Source organism: Stenella coeruleoalba (assembly GCF_951394435.1).
Source record: "Stenella coeruleoalba genome assembly, chromosome: 1".
NCBI classification, from domain to species: Eukaryota; Metazoa; Chordata; class Mammalia; order Artiodactyla; family Delphinidae; genus Stenella; species Stenella coeruleoalba.
This window is the reverse complement of record NC_137169.1, coordinates 106,129,388-106,142,754: the sequence shown is the minus strand read 5'-3', so window position 1 is coordinate 106,142,754 and position 13,367 is coordinate 106,129,388. Positions and strand designations below refer to the sequence as shown.

The window sequence follows — 13,367 nt, the reverse complement described above, 5'->3', positions numbered from 1 at the left end:
TACTCTTGAATTAAGAAGCCTAGTAAGACTATCAGACCTCTCACCCCAGTCTGCACTGAATCTCTGTTGCCACTGGTATGGGAAAATAAAGTCATTTCAAAATAACCCTAAGACAACAGGGAACACCCTTACAAAGCTACTATGTGAAAAAAATTTTCAAATAAGAAATTAAAATACTATAGAAATAGAAATGGACAAAAGACAAATGTTGACCCAAATCAGAAAGAAAAAGACAAGATCATCTCATGATCATATATATTGCTTCACTAAAAAAATTAAAGTTAACGGTACCTCACTTCACAGAGCGGTGAAATGAAAACATACGTATAAGGCACGTAAGTTCACACTTAATGCTTAACTGGTATTAACTATAATTTAAAAAATAACTCATTCTACTATTCAGAAAAGGGATCACTACGTGCAGCATCATACTAAGGACAGAAGGATTTACTAATAAACAAAGGAGAAGATGCTTGCAATCAAGGGAGGAAAAAACACAAATTAAAATCCTTGAGATTGATACTACCATAAGCATTAGCATCATCAATTTGGTTCAAAGTTCAGATACAAGGGTACAGCCAGACAATTTCCAATCAGCCTAGGAAGAGTTCTTGAACCATGTTAAGTCTTAAACAGTGTGCCCAGGATGAGACTAGGGCTGGACAGGAAAAGGACGTCCTAGGAGCAGTATCCAGGACTTTCCCTGGGGACCCATCTCACTCATGTTCTAGCCTGGGGTGGCCGCACCACTGGCTCTGCTCTCACCCCCCACTTACTTCCTTCCTCTTGTTCTCTGCTTCTTTCTTCTGCTGTCGGCAGGGCACCAGAGATCCACTGGCCATCTTTTGTTTCTCCCAGGATAGACTCCAGGTCTATTTCATCCATGGTGCTCCCCTCAGAGGACAGCAGTTTATCCAAACCGAATTTGAGTATCTCACTCAACTTGAATGAAGAAAACAAAAAGTCCAGTTGGCCCTCATGAAGACAAACATTGGACATCAGTGATTTGCAAAGTCGCTTAACGACACCAGGCACACTCCTCCTCTGATGCTCAGCCTTCTTTCTCTCCCCATGACAATGGGGCTGTTTTGTAGTCGGATGATGGGTAAGCAGAGGGTGATAAATGATAGTCAGAGATGCTGACTTTAACAATTCTCAATAAACAAAAAATCTGAGCCTCCAATTTTTCTTTTTTTGAACAACAGCCATTTCCTGCATTATCTTAGCACTTCTCATGGAGTCTTTTTCACAGGCAATCCCAGCAGCCACATGAGAAGTCACAGACCCCGTTAGCTACTCTCCCATCCCTTCCACTGCCAAACTTCTTGGAACGAGAGGGCTACATGGGGTACTTCTTAAGTGACTTCTTTCCTTTGGCAATTCTGTTCCTGCCGCAGTGCTCTATGGAAACCGCCTTCACAAAGACCAGTAACAACTCCCAACCACTAGACCTGAAAGCCCTTTCTCAATTCTAATGTTGCTGGACATTCCTCTAGCATTGTACTACCCTGCTTCTCTTTCCTTCTCTCTAATGTACCCTCAGCCTATCCCTTGGGCTGCAGGAACCACCTAAAACGTTCAGATCATCTTTCCTGGCTTTAGCTTCCTACTTCCAACTCTGTACTTCCCTAAGTGATCACTCTGAGACCCCGAACCAAGCCGCATTCACATCTTGGCTCATTTGCATCTTGCCTCTTTAGACTGGGTCAGTTATCTCCAGAGGGTGTATTTTGTGAGTAACTTGGAAATCTTAATGTATTCTGTATCAGCTTGAAAAAAATTTAGACAGCTCACCTAAGCATCAAACAAACCTGGATACACTGATCTTTAACCTGGACATATATAACAAGGCAACTGGCACCAAAAACAGAAGAAAGCCAACTATTTATGAAAACGACTGGTCCGTCCTGGGACACTCCCTTCAGTCTACCTTACATTTATGCTTTCACTTGTGAGGTGTCTCAGTCACCAAGGGACTACCTGTGTTTTTAGAGAAGCAATATATTACAGTAATTAACGGCATGTGCTTGGAAGTTAGAGAGTACTTGGATTGGCGTCCTAATAAATGAGTGTCCTAGGGCAAATTATTCAAAATAGGAATAAAGAGAGTGCCTACCGCATTCTCTTGTTATTCATATTCACGGAAACAATCGGAGAGAAGCACTTCATATGATACTTAGCACACAGTAAGCGTTCAATAAATGTTCACTACATCTGCATCTGCCTCTCTCTGTTTCTATTACGTTCCTCCTGCAGGATAACAAACCTTCCTTCCTTGAGGACTTCAGGATCCTATACTTCTTAAATTTACTAAACAACAGTTACATCTTTTACTATTGGATTCTTTTTATTTTACAAACAAACCCTGCTTTCTTCTGAGACAAGGGCATTGGGTTGTTACCTTTGCTTTTGGCAACCAAAGAGATAACTTGCAGAGTCTTGGCAGGGAAGAGAGAAATCAGACATTAGAGCCAGAACGTAACCTTCTGACAACCACCTTCCAAGCTGGGCAAGATTCCGACAGAGCCCCTCTCAAATAGCCAGGGGTCTATGTTCCCACTAGTATTTGGCCCACAGCACAGAGGCATGTCTACTCAATCACATGGACATGCCCAGCAGCCCGCATCACAAGGACACCCCGACTGAATCCCAAGCCCCTCCTGCACTGGGAGAGAGTTCCAACTTCTCACTGACAACCCCTCCTCCTCCCACACCCAGAATGTGGGCACTCCAAGGCTCCGCCATCTATTCCCACCACCAGACCCAATGCTGAACTTGTCACTCTCAAGGTTCTATGGGAGAACTCGTGCATGAAGAACTATATTTAAGAGTCTCTGCAGTCTGTCCCTACCGCTCTCTCAAGCTTTCATCTTACATGTGTAATTGCCTTTTGGATAATGTGAAAAAAATACGTACAGCCGGCCCTGCCACCAGCATGGATAAGCGTGCACACATCAATTGGGAACCAAAGGAAGAACAGAGAAAGAAAAAAAACACACTTTGCACCTTGAGATAAACAAAAATCAAACAAGTAAATGCATAAAACCCAGGGATGCTTTCTAGTTCTAGACCTAAAATAAAAGAAACCTTGAGCCTTTCCTGTAAGTTACCAACTCACTAACAAAACCAATGTGAGCCCTGTCTTTTGCAAAGCTGATGTAAAGATATGCACTGGTCTTTGTGGATATGATAGCCATGTGAGAAAATGTTTTCTTTAACCAGACTAACTGTAAACTGGGTAATTCTGCTTATAATAGTGTTTAACTTTTTTTTTCCTCTAAATACTTGTTGTCTTGATATTTTCTGTTTGATAAACTAGTTCCTTTAAAGCCTACTCTCTTACAAACTTTTGCAAATGAAATTTTTGTCTCTGAGTTTTCCTCTAATAATAGTTTTGTTTATATTTTATTTTTTACTGCAAACTCTGTTGATTAAAGCGTAGATTACCTTCCCTTCCTAAAACTCTGCCTACCTTCTATCTTCCTAATTTCTATCCTCATCATCCAGGCTTAAGACCTTACAGACATCTTTGAATTTTCCATCTCCCTAGCTTCCCACCTCTAAGCAGCCGACTCCTGTCATTTCTTCTTTTGTAACATTGCTCACTCCAGACCCTCCCACTGCTACTGCCCCGTCAGAGGTCTATTACTCACTTCACACCTGGATCTTTCCAGTATCCTAGGAGTTGGTCTCTCCGCTTCCAGCCCCTCATCCCTGGGTCAAAATGGGAGAACCTGGGATATATCGTAATATGGGTTCCAGTTTTAACCCAAGGGCTGCTACAGAATATCGCTAAGCCCTCTTCCAGAAGACAGCTTTTTCTAAAGTCTTCCAAGCCAGCACTTGCTTCCTATCCTGCGTCCCCTTCTTTAAGCAATTAACTCTAGTTCTTTCGTCTATTTTTGCTATGGCATAATTTTGAATTCCTGATCTTGTCCACCTTCCTCTGAATATGAAGAAGGTGATGTAGAGTGCTAATCAAAGGGTCTGGGGTTAAGATGGAGGTATGAGATTAATCATTATTTATTATGCTGAGCTGTTTATCTAATTCTCAAGGCCCCGAGGTAACTTGTGGTATCCTCACTTTTAGAAAAACAAAGGTTAAGAGATCTGCTCAAAGCCACTCAGCCAATAAGTGGCAAGGCTTGGATTTGAATCCAAGCAGAGGGATCCAAAGCCCATCCTCGTTCTGTATTTTTCCACCTTTATATATCAGATTCATTTTAGCTCCCACAGCAGCTTGCACGCAGTAGATACGATGGCCGGTAGGAATTTGGCCAGAGAACAAATGTGTGGTTGGAGAGAGTGGGTGGTTAATTCATTTACTTTCTCATCCACAGGAGCACTGACTAAAACCAGGACACATTCTAAAGTGAAGAATATGTTTTACCTGGAGGTCAGCATGCGCAGCAGGTTTCTGGGCTCCCAGAGTAAAATGGCCCCCTTCTATGATGGTGTTGGTGAGCTGCAGCTTGGAGGCTGCTTTCCTACAGACTATTTCTTCCACAGTGTCTCGGCCAATCAGCCGAATGACTTTAACGGACCTGTACAGAAGTCAAAGGAAAGCAATGCGCTAACACAGAAGGGTCTGCAAAGAAGGGCACAAGCATGCAAGGTCAATACACCTAAAAGAAAACAAACCCAAAATGCCATGTTCAGGGTACAACTAAAGGGAAGTGGTTGTATGTGAACCTGAGCATTTGTTAGACAGATCCGGCCTCTAATTCTCACTGAACCTTTCCAAAAAAGTCAAGGGAGGGATGATGAGATGGCCATAACTGGGGTTCCTTATCTGTGGTGGAGGAAAACTTTTGGGAGATCTAAATCATCCTCAGGCCAAAGGGTAAGACTTATCTTTTTAGCTTAGCTCCATAAAGCCATAACTTCATTTTTTAACTGAATTAGACCTTAACTCAGGAAGGATCAGATAAATAACTTCTAAAGCTTCCTTCTAGTCCTTTCACAATTTGACTTTGCTCTTTTTTTTTTTTTTGCAGTACGCGGGCCTCTCACTGTTGTGGCCTCTCCCGTTGCGGAGCACAGGCTCCAGATGCGCAGGCTCAGCGGCCATGGCTCACGGGCCCAGCCGCTCCGCGGCACGTGGGATCCTCCCAGACCGGGGCATGAACCCGTGTCCCCTGCATTGGCAGGCGGACTCTCAACCACTGCGCCACCAGGGAAGCCCGACTTTGCTCTTTTTAACAAAGCAAGTATGGAATAATAACATGCCCATCCCAGTACTACTCGTGAGTGAGCAACAGAGCTGGGCTAAAACCTAGCGGTCTCTCGCCCTCCAGTCTAGGACTGTCACCAGCCCACACTCTTCACCTTCCTCCCCAACCCAGAACTGCTCAGGAGCCAAGGAAGTGGAACCGTGCTATGCTTAAATCTCTCACTTGTTCTGGCCAATTCGGTGAGCCCTGGCAGCTGCTTGCAAGTCATTCTGCGGATTGAAATCACTGTCAACAAAAATAACGGTATCTGCTGCCGTTAAGTTCATGCCAACTCCACCTGAAAACAATGCAAAAAAGAATGTTATCAGCAGCACATGGGCTAGGGACCAGACAATAAAGACGCAAGGCTACAGTGGCCAGATTGATAAATTGAGAGCAGCCAAAACAATTGGCTTCATCCTTCAAACTGACACCCCCGTCCCCAACTCCAGACAGAGCCTTGTAGTGGTTAAAAGTCCTACCTGGGCTCCTATCACCTGACTTGGGAAAGTTTAACGACTGAAAGTAACAGAATGAGGGCAGCAGGGGCAAGGAGCAAAAGTGGGTACTTAAGTTCATGCCCTGAAGCCATCTTAAATCTCTTCTGTTTAAAAATCTTCATTGCAATTTGTTTAGAATCGTCTATAGAAAAGGCCACATGCTCTTTCAGAACCAGTTTTAAGTATGAGTGAGGTCTGCTGTGGGCAACATTAAGAGAAGAGCTCTTAACATCCATTGCAAGGTACAACTAAGCAGTAAGACCCCTGATACAAGTTAATGAGAAGAGGGGATGCCATTTATTACACTCCCAAGAGGAGCGGGGAAGCTACCTCCCTCTGACTGGAGAAAACTTCAGTTAAGTCTCTTCTGTATGTGTTTCCACATTAATCAAAGACAAGGTAACAAAACCAACCAAAGGACAAGAACACTCCCTGGGACAACTTTCCGGTCTTTCTTCAGCGCTGTAAGAAAAGGGCTGGGGAGGCTCCTTGGACTACAGGAATTAATTAAGAGAACCATGAAGGCAAATTACAGCCTTCTCTTTGATTAATGTGGAAACAAGTACAAAACTGACTCCCTCTTTGCAGGGTCGTTACAGCTCGTTGCTGAAACAAGCAAGCCTGAAACGGCTTGTTCCAAGAGCCAAAATTAAGGACTAACTTTTGAGACAGGCTACTGTCTCTATGCTGGATCTCAAGACAAGCCAGGCAGGAATATTCTAATTAAACCCTTCATATAAAATTAAAGTTGGAATAAAGAGATAATAAAGACTGATTACTGCGAGATGCTAAATTATACTTAGTAATAATGATGGCTACCCGGGTGCTGTGCTTTACTCCTTGCCAGGCACTGTTTTAATAAGCACTTTACATATATTAACTCCTTTAATCCTCGCAACAATCCTATGAGCAGTTACTGTTATTATGCTCATTTTATAGATGTTGAAATGGAAGCACAGAGAGGTTAAGGGATTTACTGGAAGCTGCACAGCTGGAAAGAGAAAGTACCAGATTCAGTGCCACATGGTCTGGCTCCAGAGCCTATGCTTTTTACCCACTATTCCATAATACCTCCCAGGCACTTCTTTCATTAAAGTGTGCTCCCTAAAAATTTTCTTCTTCTTCTTGCGTTAATGTTGCCTAAGTTCAACTCTTCTTCATGAAGGGGTGATATTTTATAAGTAAGTTGTAGCCAGACTTCTTTGGGACATATTCATGAGCTATCACTGCCACCTGGTGGCGATATGACTCAATCAGAAATATTTGAAAGTTGGAGGGAAACTGCTGAATAAATGATAATGATGCAAATCTACAGCTAAAAAGCAAGAGCAAACAGGACAGTGTTTGGAAAAGACTCATGTCCAGAACTGCTTTGGCTTCTAAAAGATCACTGTGTTTCAACTAATTCTGAGTATTCCAAGGAGATTAGCTGAAAAGCAGAGATCTCTTTCTTCCTAATTTTAGACGTTTCAAACAATGCTGCTCTCTGAATATGAAGATGATGAAATCAGTAAAGCATAAATAGTGCTGTTTTCCCAACAGTGATGATGTTTGCCCTGATCCTTTCGGTCTCTCCTAAGTCTACCCCTGAGACAACTAATGACAGGAACAAATGGCTGAGATCCAGGGTGCAGTCGATGATCTTGGAAGTGAGTGGGGTCAAATGAATCTGACCAGATCTTCACAATACAGAGGTGAGACGTACACAGGCAGAACAATCTCCTTGTGGTCAAGGAGTATATCTAACACTTCTTTTTTATACCCTATAGTACTAGGCGCTTAATAAATGCTTACTAAGTAAGCCTGAACTCTCTTCTCATAAAGATATTGATCTCCCTTTATTTATAGAGGACACATATCCCTTCAGAGCTCCTGCATCTATTCCATCAAGATTTAGGTCTACAAAAAATAAAATAATGAAACTTAAGATTCTATGAGTTTAAAACTAACTTAAGGTCTGCTTGTTCCATGACATGAGAATAATTTCATCTCCAAGAGCTGATGTCATATTATTTAAAGAAATGAAAACATTCTGTAACTGGTAAAACACTATAAATGTCATGTATAATATTTTTAACAAGTTTATACAGGCAATGTTATAAATAATTCTAACAAGCTGGCAATTCCATTATCACATTTTTTAATACTAGATTTTTATTAAGCTTTTACAACACTATTCGAGAGCTACTTGTAGGAAGGACAACTAGTAGACAGGTTGCTATCTCATTTCATGGCTGGGAAGGTAAGCTGTCTCTATCAAATGTGACTAAAATTTTGCAGAAAATCATAGAAATCTTTCGGGATGATCCCAGGTCAATAGTCAAAGCATATTAGAATTGCTTTCCAATGACCCCAGGTTTTAGCCTTACTTCCTTGATGAGATGAAAGCTTAGATCAGTTGGATAGAAAAGAACACCATGCTAGAAGTCCAGCACCTGGATAAACTGATGTCATCTGCCTCAGTTTCCCCTTTTTTACACTCCTCAGTAATAACCTCACCTTTCAGAGAATTAAGGAAAAACATACTAATGTTTAGGATGTAAAGGTACCGTGTCACCCCTTATTTGTCTGCTTTGGTCAGTGTCTATGCGGCCTACCTGCCCTGGTACTCAGGAGAAAAATAAAGATGGGCTGCTGTCCAAAGTTCTTGATGGCCAGGTGTCTCTCTTCTCCTCTCACGGAGCCATCCACACGCTCATAGCTATAGCCTTCACACAGAGGGAGAAAACAGAGAAACATTAACCATTTCCAAGTATTCTCTGTGGAATTAAACACTGTCAGCTCAAAACCAAATGCTAATTTGTCCCTTCTCATATACAGGCATGCCCCTACTGTAAGCAATCTTCCTTTGGTTCTGAATACTGTTCTTACACTGCTTTCCTCTGTAACAGCCCCACACCCCAGGTAACTCTTCAGGGGCCTATCTGGACTGTTAAAAGTCTAAAAGTCTTGAGCAATGTAGTGGTCAAGGGATGTCACCTCTATAATCCATGTAGTCTTGGAGAATATCCAACATCTGGGTCATTTGGGAGAAAAGTAAAACTCGATGGCCCCTGGCAAGAAAAAGAAAAGGAAAACTGCCAACTCTGAAAGTATTTAAGGTGGGTTTCGCTCAGGTGACACTTACCAAAGAATGCAAGTTTATAAAGAAATGAAATACTGAAGCAGAAATATAAATGTCATAATCATTTACAGAGACTTCTTCAGTAATGCAAAATGCTTTATGTAAGGATATAACTGCACATGTAGCTGTATCCTTAGAGCAGTTCTCAAACTAGAGTGGGGATATTCCCAGGAGCATGTGTCAATGCACCAGAGGGTGTAGGAAGACTGGATAACCAAGACACCTCTTTCTAGGATGGCAAATACTAAATGGAAAGAAATATACACTTTTAACAGCAAAATAAAAAAGATTTGTGAAGAGAAAAATGCAAAATTCAAATGTACAAAAAAACAGAACAAAAATTGATAACCCTAAAGAGCTTGTGGTTGGCAATCTGTAGCTCTTCTCTACTTGGGGGTGAAAGTTACTATCCTTTCAATGTATAGCGTTATTGGTTAAAAATTCTGAGAAACATCACTTTAGAGAAGCAAGGGGCAGGTGGCATCTCATATCCCATGTGATACATGAGAAAATTTATGTAGGGAGAGGAGAGAGGAAAGGAGGAGGTTAAAATGGATTAAGTCAAGAACAAATTCAAGGAAATTCCCTGGCGGTCCAGTGGTTAGGACTCTGTGCTTTCACTGCTGGTTGAGGAACTAAGATCCCACAAGCTGCGCAGCGCGACCAAAACAAACAAACAAAAAACGAAGTCAAGCTTAGAGCCCCATGCTATCAGCCATTATTTGACCATCATAGAGAGTGAAGTAAGTCAAAACGAGAAAAACAAGTATCGTATATTAACAAGTATATGTGGAATCTAGAAAAATGGTATCTTATTGGCAAAGCAGAAATAGAGACACAGACGTAGAGAACAAACATATGGACACCAAGGGGGGAAAGGGAGGGGTGGGATGAATTGGAAGATTGGGATTGACATACATACACTATTGATACTATGTATAAAGTAGATAACTAATGAAAAAGAAAAAAAGTTTGTGTAAACAAAGAAGGACAGCACTGTCAAAACAACATTCTCATCAGGAAAACTAACTTAATCTGATTTTGCAATGGGTGTAGATGAACAATTATGAACGACTCCTTCAAGGCTCTAGCCCCAGATTGGTAGAAATCGCACTGAACTTAAAATTGAGGACCTCAGTTCTAATCCCATCTCTGTCATCTGCTAGCTGTGGTGGCCTCAGACAAGCCACACAACTTCTCTGGGCCTGTTTCATCACCTGTGAAAGGAAAAGGTTGGAGAGAAGATATTGACAGGTCCTTCCCCAACACTAAGACACTTAGAGTAGATACATCATAGCCAATAAAATACAGTAAGATGTGCAGTTATTTGACTTGCACATTCCTAATGCTGGACAGTTTTGCCAAATCTGAGGTTTTAGGTTGGTTCAGGCCTACTTGGGTCAGTTGTCCCTAAGGGATAACTTTGAAATCCTTGGGAAACTAGGATTTTTCTAGACTCCTCTGTCCCTCTGGAGATCAGAAAGATCAGATACAGGCTGGACACCAGGCCACTGAACACTTAGCAGAACCTGCAGAGGCTCCAGAAGTGACTCGGTCATCCGATGCCCGACTCATGTCTCAGGGAAAGTCCCCAAGTTCTCCCTGGGTTCAAACCAAGCCCCACAGTTAACAGAAGTAAATATTTACTAAGTACTTATCATGTGCCAATTCAATGCAAGGTACCAGCAGGAAATGAAACAAGAAATGCTTGATGTTATCTCTGTCCCTGTGGAACTAAACAATACAGCTGGAGTGAGATGGTTAATATACAGCAATTAACCAGACAGCAGATTAAGGCAGCACATTGCCAAGCACTGGATTAGGATCCTAAGTGCTGTATGAAATCAGGAAAGGAAAGGATGATTATGGAGGGGATGGTGTGGGATGGGATGGAATGGAATGGGGGGGGGTGGTGGTTGTAGTTGCAGAGAAGATGGAACCTGAATCAGGGTCTTGAAAAAAGGAGAATTGGGATTAGTCTCAAGAAACCAGTGAGTTGTTCCTTATTCTGGTTTTAACAGTCACCAGCTCAGAGCAGAAAATATGAAACTACCACCTACTTGGAATACAGGAATGCCAGCAGCTTATCCAGAAGGTGAAGTTTCCCACTGGCCTCGATCAGGTGACCTCCAATTTCAAAAGGCTCTGGTTCCACACCTGGAAAAGAAAGAACCCACTCCCCGTAAATGTGTCCCCAGTCAGGGCAGACTGAACAGAAAAGCCGATAGCCGAGGCTACAGAGAGGCCAAGCTCCTTCTAACTGATAAAGGGCCCAAGTCTCATATCTCTTTGAGGCATTTCATAATTATTTTTTACATGATGATCTCAGCACTGCCTAACACCAATCACAGAGCCTGGCACACCCAATATGCCTAAGAAATGTTTACCCAAGGAAGAAACCCACTCTTTAGGAGGCTGATGCTAAAGACCAGAGAGACCCAAAATCGACATCTTCAGGCTCTCACTCTAGAAAACAAATCAAGAAATAGGCTTAGATGTATAAATGAGTCATTCTCAAGGTGGGGATAGTAGAATAACCTGGAGGGCTTCCTTCAAAATCTACATGTTCCCAATGCACCATCTCTTAAAAAAAAAAAAAAAAAAAAAAAAAAAAAGCTCTGATATGCACCTAATTAAGATTCTGTGACATTTTAAAACAATTCATACTGCTACTTGGCAAAGACTTCCTTAAGATGACTTGGCAAACCCTCCACACTGATCCTATCAGTAACAGAGCCCTCAGAGCCACAAAAAGTCTGGAATGGTCCCAAAGGCTACCAATCAGAGTGAATTTTTAAAAAAAATTTTTTTTGAATGAACATGAAAACACTACATACCAAAATGTATAGAATGCAACTAAAGTAGCACTTAAGAGGGAAATTTACAGACATCCATAAGATGAAAGGGAAGCAGCAAAGGAGGCTGAGAAGGAGCAGATGTAAGGCAGGTGGAAAAGCGAGAGAAAGTATTGTCCCAGAAGCCAAAGGATAAAGGTGTCTCAAGACGCAATCAATTACGTCAAGGTTTTGAGAGGTTAATTAAAATGTGAACTGACAACTATTGGTTGAGTCACTCGGAGACCACTGGTGAACTAGGAATGGTAGTGATAAAAGGCTCAACAAGTGGGTTCAAGACCAAGGGACATCCAATCATAAAGAAATGATCGGATAATGATTCACTTTGTTATAGAGCAGAAACTAACAAAACACTGTAAAGCAATTATACTCCGATAAAGATGTTAAAAAAAGAAAGAAATGATCAGATAAATTTAGATTATGAGACATCCCACAAAACAACCTGCCCTGATTCTTCAAAAGTATAAGTGAATTAAATTTTTCAAAAATGACAAAAAGGGCTTTCCTGGTGGCACAGTGGTTGAGAGTCCGCCTGCCGATGCAGGGGACACGGGTTCGTGCCCCGGTCCGGGAAGATCTCACATGCCGCGGAGCGGCTGGGCCCGTGAGCCATGGCCGCTGAGCCCGCACGTCCGAAGCCTGTGCTCCGCAATGGGAGAGGCCACACAGTGAGAGGCCCGCATACCGAAAAAAAAAAAAGACAAATGCAATGCATGATCTATGACTGGATCTTGAATTTTAAAAAAAGACAGACACGAGACAGATTCACAGAAGTATACACATTATTTCCCATAAGTTTTTACATGACACAGGGAGCTCTCCTAAGGAAATGAAGAAAAGACCCAGAAAAGTGGCAAAATTTAAACACTTTTCTATTGTGCTGAACAAAGAGAGGCAAGTGCGAAAAAGGAACCACACTATGTGGGAAAGGCTAAGGAGAATGAGAATTGTGTTTAACAAGGCCTATTTGTACAGAATTCTCTCATTCTCCAATTTCTGCCCTTGAGTATAACCATGTCACTCTCCTCCCAGCAAAGGGAGGAGGTCTTCATGGTGGGAGGGGATGGGGGATGGATATGTTATCCTTTCTGCACCTGCTGTTTTGGGGGTTGGATTGTTTGTTTCGTTTTTGCTGTTGTTTCTTTTTTAAGTGTCTGTAGCTCAAAACAATAAAAAAATGTAAATCAGATAATGTCACTCCTCTGATTAAAATTCTCCTGTGTTTTCCCATTGTATCTAAAATAAAAATAAAATTACTTTAAAAAAAGAAAACAAAGTCATAAGGGATGTTTAGGAGACAACTGAAGAAATCTGAATATGAACAATACATTAGATAACATCAACATAAAAAATTAACAGGAGAAAATGGGGGAAAATAGACAGTAATTATAGGGAAATCTTTTGAAGAATTTTGCTGTGAAGTTGGCCACAGAAATGACAACGAAAAGTAATGTGGGAAAAAAGGGCACTGCCTCACCATCAAATAAATATGGGTGATCCACACACTTTCGAAGCTGGGACAAGACATTCTGAAGTTTAACTTTCTTTGCCATCTCATTTTCAAACGCGTCTGAAATTTAAAAAAGAGAGAGAGAGATGGACTACTGGACAACAACAGAAAAAACCCTGTAAGTTTCCATACATAACCTTATTCATTTCAATAATATATCTTTCA

At 41.6% G+C, this 13,367-nt stretch overlaps 1 protein-coding gene across 3 annotated transcripts in view; it reads right to left on the bottom strand.

Annotated features, from left to right (window-relative positions):
• CHD1L (chromodomain helicase DNA binding protein 1 like) overlaps positions 1 to 13,367 on the bottom strand; it is a gene marked incomplete at its 5' end in the record, with an annotated part of 51,017 nt that overhangs the window by 15,976 nt on the left and 21,674 nt on the right. For all 3 annotated transcript variants that reach the window (XM_079931194.1, XM_079931195.1, XM_079931196.1), the window contains 7 exons: positions 777 to 942; positions 4,391 to 4,544; positions 5,397 to 5,511; positions 8,311 to 8,421; positions 8,693 to 8,766; positions 10,898 to 10,994; positions 13,170 to 13,262. In XM_079931194.1, coding sequence (XP_079787320.1) covers positions 777 to 942; positions 4,391 to 4,544; positions 5,397 to 5,511; positions 8,311 to 8,421; positions 8,693 to 8,766; positions 10,898 to 10,994; positions 13,170 to 13,262 — 810 coding nt within the window. The remainder of the gene's footprint in view (positions 1 to 776; positions 943 to 4,390; positions 4,545 to 5,396; positions 5,512 to 8,310; positions 8,422 to 8,692; positions 8,767 to 10,897; positions 10,995 to 13,169; positions 13,263 to 13,367) is intronic.